This window comes from Peromyscus leucopus, chromosome 13 (assembly GCF_004664715.2).
Source record: "Peromyscus leucopus breed LL Stock chromosome 13, UCI_PerLeu_2.1, whole genome shotgun sequence".
In the NCBI taxonomy this organism is placed as follows: domain Eukaryota; kingdom Metazoa; phylum Chordata; class Mammalia; order Rodentia; family Cricetidae; genus Peromyscus; species Peromyscus leucopus.
In genome coordinates this window covers 49796369-49817051 of record NC_051074.1, presented here as the reverse complement: position 1 = coordinate 49817051, position 20683 = coordinate 49796369, and the positions used below count along the sequence as shown (strand labels likewise).

The window sequence follows — 20683 nt, the reverse complement described above, 5'->3', positions numbered from 1 at the left end:
CTCAATCTGATATGAACTTATATCAAATGTGTATAATATGTCTGACACACAGTAGGTGCGTAATAAATACTTCTTTAAGGGATAAGTGAAGGAGGGAGAAAAAGAGGAAGGGAGAGGGGGCAAGAAGAAAGGAAGAAAGGGAGGAGACAGAAGTTTCCCACAAAGCAGTTCCCTGTAACCTCCAGAGAAATGAACAGGGTCAGGTGTTTGAAGCAAACTTATTCATGAAAATGTAAATTTGCACAAAGAATATGTTGAAAGGTGATTTTTCCACTTTACAAAAAGATCCATCATGGGATTCTTTAAACAGACTACCTAGGTACATGTAAAATAAAATGTTATTGATTGAAACCATATGTGTGCTCAGAATTTCTCAGCAAAGTATCTTTTATATAAAGCCAGGCTAACCTTAAACAGTTTCCTTAAGGCACCTAGCCCAGAATCACCAGCTCTCACATTTCTAAGGCAACAAATAGAGAGGCCTGGAATGCAGGGGCTGTGCCGAACCTCTAGCGTGCAAAGCGGTGATCATGGCCAGCCTCGTGACTTCTCTCATGAAAATAGTTAATGGGGAAATGAACATCCCAAACTCTCCTTTCTGTGTCGTGGGTAAGCATGGATGCTGTGAAATGACCTCCCAGAGAGAGACTACGAAAAGGAAATAGCAAATTGATGCTTTCCTCCTCGCCACTCAAACCCTGCTGTTCCCTCTGCCACTGAAGAAAAAGTCATCTGACTACAAAGCTGGAAAAAGAAATCAGTGTGATCATAGAACACACTTCTCCTCCGTGGGCTTGTGTTTCTTCACTTTTTTAAGGAAGGGCCCTTCTCATGATCATTATACCCTAGTTTTGTTCCCAAACCACCCAGACTCTGTGAAACAATGTGATCTGTAACCTTGAAGAGAATTTTTGCAGATATTTCTGCATTTCTTATTGGGTAGAGAACTTAAATAGAACGGACTTCAAATGAAATATTTATAATAGTTGTGGAACTGGCTGATTTAATGAGGAGTTCTTGATAAAAAAAAAAAAATACTTTACAGAAGTTAAAACTAACAGTCAAACATATTTCAGTGTGGTGGGCGCCAAGCAAGCTACTTTTGAACTGCAGCTCGAGTGAAATAGTTTAGATACCAAAGGAAAACTATGCCTGGGGTGTGGTGAGAACCATGAAGGTAAACAGGGACTAGGTTTCTTTTACCTTTCAAGCACAAGGCTGCTTTTATCTCGGAAAAATCCAAAACCTCCAAATTTTTAATAAAATGCAGGACATGGGTAGAGGGGAGCAGGCTTATGGTTTTGGCAACACTCTGCTCCCATCGACTTTCCAAGGCATCCTCTCTATCCTGGCTCTCCAATGTTTTGAATTTTCTATCCAAACATTATTATATTCAATGGCATCTTGGGAGAAGAATTCTTTATCTAAGTGATGTGCGAAGGTGCTAAGTTCTCCTATGAATATATTTAGAGTAAGAATGATTCCCTAAGCCTCTTCTGAGCACAGCCTAGGAAGCTGCAGAATCTATTCATGGAAATCTTATTTAGATATCTCCTGCTCTGTAGGTTATAGCGAGGTCTTGACTATATCAGCATATCTGAATTATATTTGAAAGTTGACATTCTTATACTTTTGTCTGCATTTTTTCTTGGTTTTCTAGCTGCTTCTATAAATGATACCAGGTCATATCATCAGTGAGGAAGAGGAATTGATTCAGAAGTGGAGCAGGGTAGAAAGAGAGGAGGGATGAAGGTGCAGAGGAAAAGAGTCAGTGGAGTGCTGAGCCCCGACTCATCTGTATGACACCCCCAAGGAACACTGTGGAAGACGTACAGAAAGAGAGGAAGAGTCACAGGTTGGGGAGGACTGGAGTGAGACATCATCTTCTGGTCATGACAGGACCACTGAACTCATAAACTCACAGCAGTTGTGGTTTCCTGAATAAGACCTGAGTAGCATCAAAACAATCAATATTCTAGTATGAAGGTATAGCCAGAAGTTTTCCTGTGTCCCACCTGGCCCATGGTCAGGGCAAAGCTCTCTTACCTGCTGGCCCCGCAGCCTGCAGACCCAAATAAACACAGAGAGGGTTATATTATTTTTAAACTATGTCCATGGCAGGCTTCTTGTTAGCTAGCTCTTATATCTTAAATTAATCCATTTCCACAAACCTATACTTTGCCATGTGGCTTGTGACTTACTGGTACTTTTACACCTTGCTTTTCCTGGCAGCGGCTAGTAGCGTCTCCTCTGTTCTCTCTTTTTCCTTCCTCTCTCTCTCTAGTTAGAATGTCCTGCCTAACCTTATTCTGCCTCACCATTGGCCAAACAGCTTTATTTTTCAACCAGTCAGTGCAACACATATTCACAGCCTACAGAACATCACCCATCGGGAAGGAAAAAGGGGGTTGTGATCCCCCACCCCTAACTGAGGCCCTGAATCTATTCTAGGGAACAGTTTTCCGCTCTCCAAGGAATAGCTACACACCCAGGAGTATATGAACAGCACAAATTAGTACCAATGAGTTATAAAAAAGCAAATAAATAAAGCATGAAGCTGAGCAGCAGGTAGGTGGGGGAACTTGAAGGTGTTAGAGGGATGAGTTGGGAGTGAATATGATCAAAGTACATTGTATAAAATACAAAACATTTTATATATGGACATAGGACCTTGGCGCTAACTAATGAAACTAAGGCTGACAGTTGACCAATGTTCCAGAAAGACTTGACATAGCAAAAAAGTTATAATAGATGATAAGGGTGAATGATGGGAGTTTATGAGAACAGACTGGTTAACTGAAACTGTAAGTTGAAAAGTAGGGAGAAGGGTCAAGCCTGGGAGGCATTTCTGTGGCCTGTGCCATGCTGGCAGCAGGCTTAGCTGAGCCATGAGCCTCCCGGGTGCGATGCTCAGAGTTGCCATTTGTTAGCAACCTCTTCCCTGGCTGAAATACAACCCAAAGAGGAATTCTAAAGGAAACGTAAACAAGAGCTCATTCAGTGAATTTTTTTTAAAATTGTGATTCTATTTGGAGAGAATATAAGACCATCTTCAAATTTGATGTCACATATTCACGTAAAAAGATTCTAATTTCTGTCACGAGGGAAGGGGAAGAGAGCTAGCTAAGCACTGCTAGTTTGTAAGCACTCTCAGGTGGCAAATAGGCAGGTAGGTGGATGGATGGACAGATGGATGGATGAATGGACAGATAGATGGACAGACAGATGGACGGATAGATGGATGATAGATGGATGGATGGATGGATGGATGGACAGATGGACAAGCCAACAGACAGATAATATATATGGAGCTAACACAAAAAGTTAAAATTTGCTATTCAATAAAAAAAGAATAAATATTTAAAGATAAAAAGATTTCAGAAGAATCTGCCTACACTGAAGAATGTGTACCATGGATGGACTTTCTTTCCTTTGATCATTTCATTCATGTGGACTGTCACACTATGGACAGGTCCTAGTTAGAGTTCAGCCACAGCCTTCTTTCACTTCAGCGGTGTGGATGTCGTTTTCCTACACATGCTGAGGAAATGTGATGTTCTTATAATGTAGCACAGTTGCTGCTATGTGCAGTTAGCTACAGATGTGACAGATGTGCTAATCACACTAACCTAAAGCAACTTGGGAACTGGGGGCTGTATTGTAGAGTAAATGTGACCTGGAAGAAAGAGAACAGCATGCAGTGTAGACGAGTTCTAATCCTAGGCCTGGACAGAACCAGTAGGAAGTGTGTGTCAATGCTCAGAACCCTCCCCCACCCCGACCCTGTTTCTCCCAGAGGTTTTGAGCCTTCCCTGATAAAAGAAAAGCATTCAACTGAGTATTCAGTAAGGTCCCTTGTTACCTGTAATTATATAATCTCATTTATTTTACCTTAAAATGGCAATAGACTGGAGTTCTGGAGGGTATCATTAGAATATTGTTCAATTTTTAGTTACATATGAATGGTAATCATTCTGTGTTTTAATTCTTCATTGATTAATAGTCAGAATTGTTCACCTTTAATCACATAACGCTATGCTTGATACAAAAATATGTGAAAGAGAGGAGAGAAAAAAATAAAAATTCAGCAACTGTGTTATTTTCCTGCTTTTGTAATCTTATTTTACTTCTGTTTCATGCTACTGTTCTTGTGTTGTTTAGAATAAAGAATTATAGCTGAATGAGCTCATGTTATTCATATCTTACATTTGCCAAAGAAAAAGTGTGAGGTATGAACTTTGTCCTTCCCTTCTAGATTCGGAAAGAAGAAAGATGATAAGGTGGGAAAGGTGGAGCAGAAAGGTACCCAGAAGCCCGGGCACCAGGGAGAAGAAGAGCTGGAAAAAATGAAAGAAGAGAGGGAAAGGTAAGCAAATACTCAGAGCCTTCCCTTGTGGAGTATGGAATCTGTGTTTAAATTCATAACTCCCAGTAGCCATTAGGAAAGATTTTACTTTAAGAAGCCTAGCAGAGGGCTGGTACCTTCCTGACAAAGCGACCCACCTGCCCAGGGACTCTTTATCATATTTATAAGAAGAAATCACAGTTGTGTTTTCATTTTATCAGTACCGATAGTCCCATACTATGCTACTCTCAGTTCTGATTCCAGCAATGCATATTTTCCCATGGCTTAAAGAATGATTTTTTTTTCCTTGCTAATCCAAAGGTCATTTTGATATTGATGTTTAGAACTCTCAAGTTCCCCCAGTCTGTTCCTCATTTTTGACAGCCTGCTGTATGCCCTTCTTAATTATATTCTGCTAACTCCATTTGGGTCATGTAATTTGAGAAGTACATGTCCCCCTGTCCTCCATTTTTCAAAAGCTACTGTCTTTTATTAGGCTATCAGCAAGCTGAAAAGTATGCTGTCCATCTGTTAAAGGGCCTGTTTCATATTCTGCAGTAATGGCAGTTTGTGAGGGCCGAATTCTCCTATTTGAGGAGCATTGTGTTCCATTTGGACGAGAGGTCCTTCACACATCTTTGATGTTAACTCTAGCACTTCTCCCAAGTAGATGTGTAAATATCTGACTTTAAAACATTTAAAACATGCAATTGAATATTCATACAGCTCCTGCAAATTCTTTGCCTTCCTAACAAAATAAAGCTCAGAGAAAGACTAAGATGAGGCAGAGCTGGATCTAATCATATGTATTTGTTTGTGATTTCTCAGAGGAAGTCCAATGTATCCAGTTTTTCAATTACTCATTAGCTAAGTTTATCCTTATGGTTTTTAAGACTCCAGTCTTATATTTCACCAATGTAGTATATGTACTAAGAGAACCACATCTATTCACTGTGTTTTCTAGCACACAGTAGTCTGAAGTATCTCCTATTAACCTTTAACCCCATCTAGCAGTCAATTCCCATTGAGAAGACTGACTTTACCAATGAGAGGGAGGGGGAGAAGCTATTTAGTCTTTTCTCATTCTTGAGAAGTTGATAAGCTCTGGTTCCAGGGTCACCGGAGCAGTTAAAAGGAAATCAAGTGCTCCGCATTGTTGTTGACTAGCCACCTGACAGAGCTCCCCTAAAGACAAGAAAGGTACTCCTCATCATAGCCCAGGATTCTGTAATCCTGGAATGTCAATATGATGCAGGCATGGATTTTCAACACATGCACTAGCAGAGACATCAGTGCTAGGAGCCTGCATCATACATGTGTGCTGCTCCCCTGACTTCATTTATTGAGACTGTGTCCCATGACTCATCTTCAGGAATCTGAGCTGTTTGCTAGAATGCAGACTGGACATTTTTTGCAGTTCGGTACTTGCTTGAGATGAGGGTAAAAATCTCCCAGTAGCGGGTGGACTGTGTGCCAGCTAGAAAATTGATAACTCATAAAATCAGGTGGGCTGTCTTTAAGCAAGACTTCATTTCCTTTCTAGTTCTGCCTTTAGGAAGTAGGCACCTGAGGGAGTTTTGTTCTTAAAAGCAAAGCTGTAAATTTGCCTCAGCCGACTGTATAGGCTTCAGGACCAATATCCTTAAAATATGTCTGGTGAAAATATTGAAAGAACTGTACTATTAGCCTGCACTTAGCCCACCTCTCGCACACGAACACATAAAACAGATCCAATACAGGTTTCCTACAGACAACAGCATTGTCTCACTCAGGCGCTGAGGAAGAAGTTGAAGGGGCTGATTTTAGGGTTGGGTGCTTAGAATTAATGGCCAAGGCATGTCAACACTCAGCGGTTGAGGACCATGAGGACTGCGGAGGGTGGAAGTGGAGGCTGAACATGTGGTGTTGCTCACAACCCTGGAGTGCTGTTCCTTGACTGTCCATCATCCATAGGAAACCAATTTACAGCTCTCGCAGATCTCAGCAAGTGTACTATTCCTTATGATTAGTTGCTATGGGGGGGAATGAAAATAGAAAGTAATGATAAAATGCTCTTATTGTCCTTTTTTCCTAATATAATCAAAATCTGTTTCTTTGAAATGAGTCACGTCATCTTATTGCTTACTAATTCTGTCATAGTTCTTGGGGGGTGTAATAGTTTTCCATTAACCATTTTCAAAGTATTTGAAGCCCTTAAATAAAGTACATACTGTATAACATTGGTAATAACAGTTTGTCAGAACCAGTTTTTACATTTTCAAAAATTGGATGAGCTGCTTTGGCCATTGGCTCTTTGAAAAGGGTACACAGATAAAAGAAAGTACTTTTAAAATGGATTTTTTTTTTGAGAAACCAGTTTACCAATACAGCAACAAAAGTCTAAATCAGCTCCCTTCATTGCACAGCCAAGAAGAAATTACCCAAACTAGAGGTGGGAAAAAAAGAATTTAAACTAAACCATAAAACATAGTCTGTGGAGCACATGTGTCCAACTGAATTGCTAAAAGAGCTTCTAAAAATGAAGATCCCTGAGCCCCACTCGATCCTGAAGAATCTAAATGTTGAGAGTTGCAGTCCAGGAACTGTTTTTTACTTCATAGTTAAATCTGAAGTGACTCTTTGGCTTTCTCAAACCCATGAAACACTGGCTTGGAGGAATAGGAGACAGCTGGGACATCAGGCCTTCTTATTTTATGAAAATGATACACAGGATTGTTGTGTAATATTAATTTAAGACGTGTTACACTCATTTATGCTGTGGAACATTTGTTTAATGATGCAAAGATGTATTGCATTCTTTTATTTTGCATTTGTTTAACTCTGTAAAGCTGTGTGATTGATCCAATAAAGAGGTGAATAGCCAATAGCTAGCCAGGAGAGGGATTTGCGGGGCTGGTGGGCAGAGAGAGTAAATAGGAGGAGAAATTTAGGGAAGAGAGTAAGGAGCAAGAAAAGGAGAAGGAGAGGAGGATGAGGGGTCAGCCACTCAGCCATATAGCCAGCCATGGAGTAAGAAGGACAGAAAGATATATATATAGAATAAAGAAAGGTTAAAAGCCCAGAGGAAAAACATAATTAAAGAGAAATGGGATAATTTAAGTTAAAAAAGCTGGCTAGAACAAGCCAAGCTTAGGCCAGGCATTCATAAGTAAGAATTAGTTTCCATGTATTTATTTGGGTGCTGGGTGGTAGGCCCCCAAAGAGTTTAAAAGAAACCAGCTACACAGAACTTTTCCCTACGAAGACTGTGACCCAATCTACAAATATGATTACCTTCCTTCATGTGCCTCTGAAACATCCTACCTAATGTGCTCTTCAGGACCTGTGAAGAGTCTTTCTCAGTGTACCTAGGCCAGTAGGAGTCATGTTCTCTAGAGCAGTGGTTCTCAACCTTTCTAACACTATGACCCTTTAATACAGTTCTGGTGACTCCCCAAGCCATAAAATTATTTTTATTGCTACTTTATAATTGCAATTTTGCTACTCTTATGAATCATAATGTGAGCATCTGTGTTTTCCAATGGTCTTAGGTGACTCCTGTGAGTGAATCATTTGATCCCTCCAGGGAGCTTTGACCCACATGTTAAGAAACATTGCTTTAGAATTAACACCCCATATCACAGAGGTGGGGGAAAGCTCAAAAGCTCACAAAGAACATTATGGAAGCATAAAAATATAAAGATTATTGAAATTATGAATAACTATATCACTATCCCATAGCTGTGGTTAATATTTTTATAATCGGTTTTCTATACCTACTTATCCTTTGGAAACTTGCTATCCATGCTGCATAGGTAACATGGGTATATTTTCACATCATGATATTCCAAATACTTTCCCATGCCATTTATGTTTTTAAAACATGTCCTTTTGAACATTGCTGAGTATTCTGTGTGATTAGCATAATAAATTATTTGTCTTCTGTTGTCAAACAATTGTTCTGCCTACATATTTTTTACTGTTCCAGATAGACTTTGATAAGCATCCTGGTACAACATCCTTATAGATTACCTCGAACCACACAATTCTTGGGGAATTATTCTTATTCTATCTTTGCCCAAGTATTAATCTAACCTTTGTTCTAAACATCAGGATTATATTATCCCCATTCCATTTATTTGTCATGTTATTTTCCTTATTATTCATATATTTTTATAAATTAGCTGCATATGTAATTCCTGATATAGGAATGATTGGTGTTTGCGAACACTTTACCTATAACTCTACCATGACCATGTTAACAAAACCATATAATAAGTAGATTAGTAGATAAGTAGATTAGTTCATATAAACACAGAGTCTTGAGTGCTGATTCTCAATGGGAAGAGACCATTTTGCTTACCCAAGGAAGTTTGGTATGTGTAGAGACATTTCTGACTGTCATGACTGCAAAAGACTGGGGGAGAGGGAGTTTTCACTGCCTTTTACTAGGTAAAAATCTCTAAACATCTTACTATGCATACAACTTCCATCCTCTGCAAGAATGAATTATCCAATCTAAATATCAATAATGCAAGGTTGAGAACCTTTCTGACCTCCAGAATTCACAGTATAAGGGAAACTTTCTGGGTGTCAGAAATTGTATCATCTCACAGTATCCTGTGGATAATGCAGAAAATACTGTTTGCTAAATAACATGACTCTAGAAGGTTTATTAGTTGTGTGAGAAATTGTGCCTGAATATTGCCAATGAGCATTCCATCTATATAAGCGTGCAAGAATAGTTTTTCTTGAACATTTATTTTAATGCTGGCCTGCTGAGTACTGACATTAGTGATGGTGGCCTGCTGAGCAGCCATGAATGCCAAGGCATTGAAGAGGCTGACTGTATATGATGACAGAGGCATCTGGAAGAACGGAGAGACTCAAAAGGAAAGAAGTTAATAGGAATAAATGTAAAGTCTTACATTCGGGCCCAGAAATGAGCCATACAAACACAGGATGTGGAAGGTTTGACTTAATACCAAATATATGAAGAACTTGCCTGATGGTTTTAGTTGGGGGTAAGTGGAGCATGAGTCAACATGGGGATGTGCCTGCCAAAAACTTAATCCGTCCTAGGCTGCATTACTGGAAGTTCATATACAAAATGAAGAAACAGTAATTCCTGTTTTACACAGCTCAGATCACACCTGCTCTGGCCGAGTCTCTGTCGCACATAGAGATTGGTACTCTACACTACAATCCTTGAACAGCACTGAAGGACCTAGAGAAACACAGTCAGAACTTCAGCTGGCATTGTGTGTTTGAATAACTCAGATACAGGAGAGAATATACTTATTTACAGCACCATTATCATCCCCTTTTGCTTTACCTACTTGTCAATCTGTTTATTTATTTACTTGAAGATACTAGTAGAGCATTATAAAAAAGCAACACCCTAAACATTAGAATACATTATGAAACAGTGAGTTTGTTGACACTTAAAATGTCTAATAAGAAGCCAATGACTAGATTTAGTTCATCAGGTAAATATTAGAATTTTATTAACCTCAATCACTGATGTATTCCTTCCCTGTCTTAATTATATGCATACATATTCAAATAAATAAAATATTAGTTCTTGCAAATGAAATACATTAAGTCATATACCAAGTAAAATAATCACAAGCATCATTAATGCTAAATTTTTCCTTGGATGATCTCTAGGGTCTCTTCCAGATGTTAGACTCTGAGAAAAATCTAAGTCCAGAAGAATCCACATTGAATTTCCAAAGCAAGCTCTCCTGAACTTGCCAAGGCGCTGACTCATGTAGTGTATATAACACTCTTCTTGGGGTGTGCAAGGCCAAGTTTCTCACTCAAGATTGTGTAGTGGGATTTTCTCATCCCCCATTCGATTTCCTGAGTTTACGATGTGTCCCCTCTTGACCCAAGTCAAACGGTCCATGCAACGAAACCCTGCATTAGATAAACTCATCATTTTTGTCCATGCTTCAGCGAAACAGGCCATAATAAAGCATTAGTTCTAAGGTCTTTATTTCCTGCTAGATGATGAACTCAATATTATATGCAAAGACTGTTTGTCCTGGCTAAATTAAATTAGCATTTTCTACACATTGAGATTATGTAAATTAGTATCATGAGCTGACAGCAGGATTGTTTTTAACATGTCATTAATTTTAGTTGTTGAGTTCTAAGAACTAAGTTTATAATCTCTTGTAAAATATGATTTTTTTAAAGTCTTGGACCTGTTATGTACTTAAATATTTGTCTTCTTAGTACTGTCTCAAGACAGGTGGAGACAGGCTAAAGAAGAAAAACACCCTGCCACACACACACCACTCCCTATTTATTTAGGATTATTGTATTGACTAACATATTTCCACTGACACCCAAGACTGGTTTCCATTAAAGTCCCATATTATTGACCCAGAAAAAAAATTCACTAAATGCAGCCTCTTACTGAAACTAGAAATAAAAAAGTTAAAAACATAAAAGTTAGGTACATATTCCAAGACCTTCCTATCCCCCTTACACCATGTCAAGGTTTGCTTGCTGGGAGATCATTGGTCACATTAATTAAACATCACTTGTGTGGATCATATTAGAATCTGAGCAGATAACCGAGGAGACTAGGGGGCGACAATGTGTCCAGCTTCAGCACTGAGAAGACTGAAAACATATGGGTCTTGTTCTCAGCAACAGACCTGGACAGAATGCCAGCGAGAGTGAAGCTAAGATTGAGGAAAATTAATCGGTCTCGGTGTCTGAATACAAGGTTCTTGGTTTTCTTTTCCTTCAGGACGCCTTCCAAGAACTGCAAGAGGCTTCTCCCTCACCTTATCGGCTGGGCTGTTTGTGTTCCCTTCGTTAGAATCAATACATGTGTTTTTAATATTTGGCAAACCAAGATTTAATTATGCAGCTGCAAATTCCCCACATAAACGAAATGTATCTTAGAGGTACAAAAACATTCAGAAACCATTTTATAGTTTGAGAATTCAAATGGGTGAAAATCTATTCCCAACCCCTCTTTATTTTATTTAATTATGGAGGACTTTAATGTTACTGGAAATTGAAATGAAGACCAGAATAAGAGTATAGTTTATCCAACATTTGTTTAGAATTTTTTGAAAAAATAAAAAAGAAGATGCACAGGATATTCTGAGGAAGATGACATCGTGAATTAATATTTTAACTGTAACCCACATGTTAATTGCACTCTGAAATACATTAGGAGCAACAAATAAAATGATAGGGTTTTGTCATTATTTTACCCTAAAAAGAAGTAGATGTTTTATTAAAGAAACCAGAAGGTTGATTTCTTTAATTTGCCAAGTGACTCTTGATAATTAATTATTTACTGAACTTAATCTTTGGCACAGTTTAAACTGTTGAAAACAGCCATGTTTTGGCATGGTTACATACAAATGATTAATTCAGCATGGTTTGACTTGTCAATGAATACCCCTGTCTTTTGCAGTAGAATTTGCTGGGTCCCATGGTTTGGGCAAAATAAAATGTTGGAGTGGTTCCCAGTTTTAATAGTCCCAATTTATTATTACCACTGAACCCTGATCAGATCATGGACTGGATTAGATCCCAGTTTTTCAAAATGCCCCAATTTATGGCTCTCTTAGAATCCTGATAAAACTGTGCGTTGAATGGGGCTTTGGTTGGCTAGAAAAGACCCAGTTAATTACTTGTAGATTCTTATTAGATCATCCCACTGTATGAAAGTTATGAAAAACATTACTAGATGGTGTTTCTCAGGACAAGGTCGAGCTCTCCTTTTAGGCTGACAGAAGGAAGTGATTAGGTTGCTGGTTTCCATGGTACTAAGCATCCTCAGTGACTGGGAAGAGGTCATGCTGTCTGGGGTTGATTACTGTTGTGCTCAGGTAGAGTGTGAAAATGGAGGAAAAGCACAGTCAATAGTGTCATGGTCACAGCTCCCATCACCCTTTATTCAATGGGAATCTTTCAGGGTTACTCTTGATTTCCAGGGACAAAGGGTAAGACCCAGGCGCAATGTGGATGGCTGGATGTAATCTCTGGACTTATGCCTGATGATCACCGTAACACCTGTCTTTTTAGAAATGCTGATGGTCACCAACAAAACTTGGCACATTACCATATCCTATAGACAGGCGATAGGAACACCTACATCCACTTGCCATGCCAGCATTTTTTATGAGCCAAAATCCTTTTATGGAATTTGAATCAATGTTAGAAGTGCTGTATTAGCAGCTACTTGTCAGCTGAGCTGGATTAATACATAAAATGAATCACTGGACTGGCACACTTTCCAATAGTCATTTAGGGAGGCTTCTATAAAGTGTACCCCTTGAGCATTGTTTTAAAAGAATGCTCCTGTATGAATATATCCTGAAGTAGCATATCTCATTAGAATATGCATAGCACTGTTGAAATCTATTCTAAGGAAAACTTTAAACTACTTAGAGTGATTCTCAGAAATGCTTAGAATATATGATTAGAATATATGATCAAATGTTTAAAACGGGAAAAGATTCTTAAAATTCGGTTGGTGCAGGACATTGATTTTAATATACACATATTAAATAAAATATATTTGCTATAATCAGCAAACTGGTAACTCCCCCTAAATTTTGTGTCGATGGAGAGCTATGTTTGAATGGAGAGTGTGTCTAGCAGTAGCAGAGTTGGAGAACATTTTCTGTGAAAGCTCTGGGGAGTGTAAACTGGTAGAAAGCCATTTGAAGACTAGAATTGACATCTCATCTAAGCATCCCTGTGTTATCATTTGTTTTTACAGTATGGAGTAAAACACTTTTAGGAATGTATTCATATTGCCCCTGGTTTCTTACCATGAGATGAAATGGCAAAAACAATATTTAAAGTTCTGTTTTTTGTATTTTGTTTGGGGGAAATGCTTTCTAATTGCTAATATCTTTAGAAGAAAAAAATTCCAAAATTTATAAATACATAAAGGTTAAATGATTCCAGAACATTTGCTGTAGACCTGTTTGGAACTGGACATTGGAATAGTAAACTTAATTTACTAAAAGTGCTATAAATGTGCAGACATATCAGATTTTTAGAAATCAAAGAATATTCTAGAATGCTGTCTCATCATCTTTTCTTATTTGGACACATTTCACACTGTATCCTGCTTTGGAAAGCCTCCATGACAACACATCCGCTCTGCAAGGCAAGGTCAGGTAGTGTTCACATCATTGGCAAGCTTTCCTAGTTAACAGAGGGCTTGGCTTATTGTCCTCCAGAACCTGCCTTCCTACTCCCCACCAGCACATCCTTTATCTAGAAACTATGACCGAGGTCTGGGATTTATAATGAGAAACTGTGGATATGATTTTTTCATATTTCTTAAGAAAGTTTGAAGATCTCTGGGTCTCCTTCACTTGGAGTAGTCTTTTCACCAAGGGGTCAGAACACTTCCTAGTTGTCACAGTTTGGAGAGGTTCTGTTGGCATCTATGAAGTAGAAAGCAAAGACACTTCTCAACATCCTCCAATGTGTGGGGCAGTCCTCTTCCAAAAAAAAAAAAAAGTATCTACCTAAGATGTCAGTTATGTCAAAGTTGAAAAGACTGATGTAAAATACATAAATAATATAGAATGTTTAATATCGATAGAAATATACTTTAGATGTTTAAACCCTGTTAGATAAATAGATAATATGCATATACCAATATAGATAGAAATGTACTCCAGATATGTAAGAGCTCTGCAGTTGAACCTGAGAACATATATTTTGAAAGCATTTCCCAAGTGACTTTTTAATATAGCCACATTTCTAACCAACTCGGCCTACCTATGGCCTAGAAGATACGTGTGGCCAAAAGGAAAGGTTCTGAGGCCCCAGAGTGGGTAGGGCATTGGTGATAGACCTGACTGGGTATGCACATAATACCATACATCCTTATGGCCACAAGCTTTAAGGTTCTCATCTGGTGAGGAGTGAGAAAGCTGTCTGTCTCTCTGATTGTTGGGAAAATGAGAAGTAGTGTTTGCGAAGCCAGCACCTGGTTCACTCTGGGCACTGGGTGTTATTTTCCGACCTGCTTTGGGGATAAAAGCTCCCACTTACCCACTCGGTAGCCTTTGGAACCTGGAATGCTCTGAGCCTCGCCATCTGTGAACGTTACTGAATTGGATCCCATTACAACGAAGAAGGCCAACTTGAGTGCAGACTTGGCCCAGCCGGGAGTGGTGCCAGAGACGTCCATTCAAGAAGCATCACCTCATTTCTTATTGATCACCGGTGGTAGCGAGCTTGGCACGGGATGGCAGTACAGTAGCGAGGGAGTGTGGTCGGCAGCCAGGGCTTGGCAGCGTGAAAACAAATGCAAGGAGAAGGGACACACATGGGCAGAGTTCCTGCCAGCTCCTCCAAGTGCACAGGGTGTGTGGTTGCAGGAAACACTTGTAACCACAGCCACCAAACCCATAAAACCCTGACATTTGCATTTCTCCTCTATGTGCTGCATTATGAAGGAGATCTTAACTCGGGGCTGCTCACACTTTGAAGCTAGTCTTCGGTGGAAACTGAAGTGACATGATATTTTATCCCCCTTCCATTCCCTCTTACCCACCTGACTTTGCCCTGTAATTTAATTAATGATTTTACTATGACTTTAAAGTGCCTTCAGACTAATTTCTAATAATGATATAATAAAAATTAATAATAATAACAATATGACCTCCTTTCCAGACTCAAAAAGCCCTTTCTCTTCTGCTTTGTGCCTCTGATATCTTTGAGAAATGAGGAAGCTGGAGTGCTTTGTGCTATGAACTAGAGGTCTACTTCAACAACAGGACACTTTTAAACAACAGTAGTAATAGTGGGTTGTTTGGGAAAATATTATACATACATATATTCTTGGAGGGAAATATTATACATACATATGTTCTTGGAGGAAAGTATTATACATACATATGTTCTTGGAGGAACTTAACAAGTATTTAATCATTTGTCAACTCATGACTTTTTTAGGTTTTTTTTTCAATGTATATGAGTGTTTGAATGGATGCCTGTGCACCTCGTGTCTACATTCCCAAAGATCCAGAAGGCACCAGATTCTTAGGAATGGAATTACAGACAATCCTGGTCCTCTGGAAGAGCAGCTAGTGCTCTTACCCACTGGATCATCTCTGCAGCCCCAAGATATCATTTCTTAGAGCAGAGATTGTTAAATATTATAGATTAAGGTGAATAGGTCAGTAATAAAGGTTGAATGACCCTTAGCTGAAATATTTGTGTACAGAAGTATTACAGATACAGGAGTTCTCTGAGTTTTTGGAATATACGTAGAGACATTACCAGCTGAGCTTTCCTAGCCTGCAAATATGAAATGTCCTGAAATTCAAAAGGTTATCAGTATTGTGTGAATCTTCAAAAACATTTGGACAGAACACTTTGGATTTTTATATTAGACGTGCTCCACCTGTTATGGATTTGATCAAAGTCACTCCTTTCTTCCTCCAAAACTTTCAATGGCTGCCTATTGCCTACTGGAACAGTCCAAATGCAAATACCTTGGCTTAATATATCTGTGACATCATCCCCACTTCATAATCATAATTTCTATCCCTGGACCATACGAGCTTATGTTTCTTGACATTTTTAGCCCCAGGAAGGGGACTAAGTCAACCTTTCTTTTTTCTTTCTCTCTCTTTCTTTCTCTTTCTTCTCTTTCTCTCTCTCTCTTCTCTTTCCATTCTTCCTTCCTTCATTCTTTCTTTCTCTTTCTTTTTCTTTCTTTCTTTCCCTCCAGAAGGAGAAAGCAAAGAATGAGAAAGTTTCAGAAAAATATGTATAACCTTTCAGATGGCATAAGGAAGAGGCAGGCTTAGAACCCAACACTGTCGGATAGCAGGGCTCATTCTCATTCAAGGCAAGTTCACAGTTTATTGAACATGCCATTCTGATAGCTTCTTTGGGGCGATGTTGAATCAGCACAGCATTATTAAGGTTCAGGGTTCCTGCAAAGTTCCTATGATAAAGTACCTAGAGCTGTGCTTCAGCTGTGCCCGGTTGCTGTCAGTATTGTCTTTTCTACGCTGAATTATGCACGTTTGTAATTTCAAATATGCTTTATCTATGACGAGATTTCTATGTCTTGGGGTTAGGACCACATCATAATAATTCTTTCAGTTCTCTCACTATCTAATATATTTCACAGAATAAATAATAAACAGTTGTTAATGGATGTGTGTATGTATGTATGTATATATGTATGTATGTATGTATGGATGGATGGATGGATGGATGGATAGATAGAAATATATAAAACCATGCTAGTTTCCTAAATTAAATTTTATTTTTTAAGTGAATAATTGCTTATATGGAACTCAGAGGCAGAATAGACTGAACAAAAGGTTGACAAAGCCGTATAGTTTACTGAAATAAGACTTTGCAGAGGCTATGAAATGTCAAGAGATGCAAGCTCTTTTGCAGCTGCTAATAGGTTAGTGGAACTGGATCACTGAAGCATAATGGCCAGTCTATTAGAACTGTTCATCACTAAAGCAGAATCTCAAAGACAAGACCATGCAATGAATGAAATCCATCTGCTTTATGAATGAGTGAAAATGCCACAGGACCAGAGAGCTGTCTTTGTGTTTTTGTTTTTGTTTTTGTTTGTTTGTTTCAATTGGACCCTTGGTCTCATCCTCTTTCATTTGTTTAAATACAACCAGTTGAACTTCCTTTCAGGAATATTCATTTCAATATTTTAAAGTGAAATATTAGCCTTTTGAATTTGATGAGATGGAAGAGAAAGAGACACACTGTCCTTAGCTTATTCTCTACCAAAGAAGGATCTCATTGTGGACTCTGTCGAGCTGAATCAGTCAGAATTCATGGTACAGATTTCAGGGAGCAAGCATGAAGAACTGTGACAGCCGGGTAGTAACCAGATGCTGCAGAGCTGTTCCCTCGGGGAGGCAATACTAGAGAGCAACCAGCACAGACTACAGTCCGTGTTAGCACCGTGGGAGAATCTTTATCTTCTAAGCCATTCCTTATTATATCCTCTCCTGTAAATTGCATGTCTGTGAGCACTGGCTGTCCTGAAACTCACTTTGTACACCAGGCTGTCCTCAAAACTCAGAAATCTGCCTGCTTCTGCTTCCCAAGAGCTGGGATGAAAGACATGCACCACCACCACCTGGCTATTTCCTTCCATCTTAGTAGAGAGTAGATATTTAGTAAATAAAGCCCTGACTGGCTTAAAAATAGAAATAAAAATCAGAATTTTAATGTTACTCATATACTTTTTTAAAAATATATGAAATATTAATAACCAATGGGACATAGTAATCATGTAGTAAAATACCTTGCTAAAAATCTTGCCTATTTTTGAGAGCATGCTGGGTTCTGCTTAAAAATTGCACCAACTAGCACCAGTTTTAAAAAGTAAATAGATGAGTAGATGAGGACTGGCTTAGACAAATCATATTAAAATAATAATGAATTCCATTATTGACAGAATCAACAGCTAATTAAAAATTCTATCAGGGAAGATGTAAAAGATGGCAAATTTCCAATACAGATTGACACCAAGGGCACTGACATAATTGATATTTGTTCAATACCTAAGATGCTTTGCAATCTCTAATTGAAGCTTGGATAGGCAGGGAAACATCCAAGTGTGGATACACACACACACACACACACACACACGCACGCACACGCACACGCGCGCGCACACACACACACACACACACGCACATTCACACACACAAATATATGATATTTTCAGAACAAATCATTCATCTTTGCAAGAAAGTATATGTTTTCAGCTGAGTGACCATAAAAGATGTTTTAATAGGTTTGCTCTGTTTAAGGAAAAACTCACTGCATCGTGATAATGTATGATGTAATTCATATGTTTTTAATCTGGCTATAGTGGATGCAATAAAGTCAAGATAGGATAATTTACGAGTTGGACATTCAAATTTCAGAGTTTCATTTTGTAATAAATAAGTGCATATTAAAAAAGATCTGTGATATTCAGATGATTAAATATTCTGACTTTTAAAGAAAAGGAACATAGTGTCATTATTATAAAAATATGTCTTTATTATAGCTTGCTACTTTTGACGGTATTAAATACAAATTGACTGTATAACCATACAAGATTTTTTTTTTAAATACAGCAAACTAAAAGATTGGTATCATAATTTTCCCAATCCTAACAATCAGTTGTATTGACAAGAAATAGAGTTTTAAAGAATGGACAGACAGAACCTGACAGGGAGATTTAATGTAAAAGCAAGATCACTTTACAGAATAAATAGCACAGAAGTGGGCAGTTTAGTCTTGAGGAAACAGAACTCTTCATCTTCCAGCAAGCAAAGTTCAGGGCCAAGAAAACAGACTTTATGCTCAAATACACCTTGCCTAAAATATGCCTGGGACACAAGCTGAAAATGCAGGTCTTATCTGCTGTCTGTCACAGAACTTAGGAAGCAGAGGCAAGAAGATGATGGGTTTGTAGCCAGCCTGGGTCACATAACAAGACTCTGTTTTGAAACAAAAGAAAGCCCAGTACCATTCATGATCAGTTCATACCATCTAGTGAAATAATTAAGAAATAAATATAATTTAATAAAGACAATCATGGTAATTTCAAATATTTTTTTGCTGCATGCTGTTCTTATTCAAATAAGTTTGAGTTCCTCTGGCTTCAAAGGATTCTTTTAAAGTGAAATCAAAACTAATATACTATGGAACAATCAGAAATTTAAGTTCTCAAAGAATTATGTATCATGTTTTAGCACATAGGAGTCAGGCAGAGACTATGAGGGAAGCATATGTGATAAGCTTTATGCCTGTATTAGAGCATTCAAAAACAGAGACACTCCACAGACATATTTATGATTGTATTTATATCTTCATTTTACATTGCCTGCTAAGCAGGATTTGTTTGTTTGTTTGTTTTGATTGTTTGTTTTTTCAAGACAGAGTTTCTTTGTGTAGTTTTGGTGCCTGTCCTGGATCTCACGCTTGTAGACCAGGCTGGCCTCGAACTCACAGAGATCTGCCTGGCTCTGGCTCCTGAGCTGGGATTAAAGGCGTGTGCCACCTTACTAAAAGAATATGAGAAACTATTTCAAGCATAGCCTAAGAAGTTATTACATTTTAATTTAGTATGTCATGGTATCTGAGGACATCATCCTAGTATGAAGAGTTCTTGACTGTCTGAAAGTCTTTCTGATTCTGGGAATTTGTGTCATGCTGAGGCCATGAGTATGACAGATGCACAGCAGGCCTGGATGTGGAGTTGGTATTATTCTAAAATCAGTGCAGCAGGCTGGCTCAGGCACTTAAGACAATACACTAAGAAAATTAATAATGAACCATTGGTGCATTACAAAATTGGTTAAGTACCCACTGAGGTACAAATATTGTAAAGGATGCCAAGTTTTTGTTGTTATTGTTTGGCTTGTTTTGATGTTTAAGGAAGAGAGTTTCTTAGCTGGGAAGCAATTTGAAATTCTTGTAGGTAATCCAAAACAATTTTGTAGGTAACCTAAAACCATATCTCCAACCCTAGGTAAATTTCATTTTTTATTCCATTTATTTATTTGTTCATTTGTTGTGTGTGTGTGTATATGTGTGTGTGTGTGTGTGTGTGTGTGTGTGTGTGTGTGTGTGCCATTGCACCTGTGTGGAAGGTGGAGAACAGCTTGTGAGACTGAGTTCTCTCCTACCATATGTATCCCAGGGATGACATTGAGGTCATCAGACTTGGCAGCAGAGGTATTTACCTGCCAAGCCTCTCAACAGCCCCTCAATGAACACCTAAAAATAAACTGGACAAAGACCTTCAGGATGTAGAAACAAGTGAGACCACCTTACTTATTCTCAGGGTCTGCCTGAGAAGAGACAGTATCAAGCAAGTTGACTATCTTCAAATCCTAAAGGTGGAGAGCGCAGTCTGGTTCATGGGATGCATATCTTAGCACTTTTCCCATCATAGTGCCCTGCCTGGTTCCTACATGCTAAAACCTTGCTTCGAAGGTCATCCCAGCCCCTCTTACCTTTTGCTATAGAGCAAAAGTTTTGTTGTTGTTGTTTTTTTTTAATCTGCCTTGTGCATAGCAGTCCTTAGTGCCACTCAGGCAGGACCTCCTCTGGGAGCTCACTGGCTCCTAGGGCCTCATCCTGAGGTCCAGTGGATTTATGTTCACTTCAGCCTTGCAAGCCATGTCTTCCTAAGCAACCCTCCACTGATTCCATTTTGTATCCTCTTGTTCTCTTAAATCTCCCTTCTTTTTTCTTCTATTCATTCATTCATTTATTTTACATTTCTCACAGGAAAAACGACCTATGTTTTGTCATTTCTGGTGAGTCATTCACATTTTTGGTCCTAAAGGCATGTAA

At 38.6% G+C, this 20683-nt stretch overlaps 1 protein-coding gene across 1 annotated transcript in view; it reads left to right on the top strand.

The window, feature by feature from the left end:
* The window catches only part of Pard3b (par-3 family cell polarity regulator beta), a 993468-nt gene that overhangs the window by 781966 nt on the left and 190819 nt on the right, over nucleotides 1-20683 (top strand). The window contains exon 19 of the mRNA XM_028891309.2: nucleotides 4256-4366. Coding sequence (XP_028747142.1) covers nucleotides 4256-4366 — 111 coding nt within the window. The remainder of the gene's footprint in view (nucleotides 1-4255; nucleotides 4367-20683) is intronic.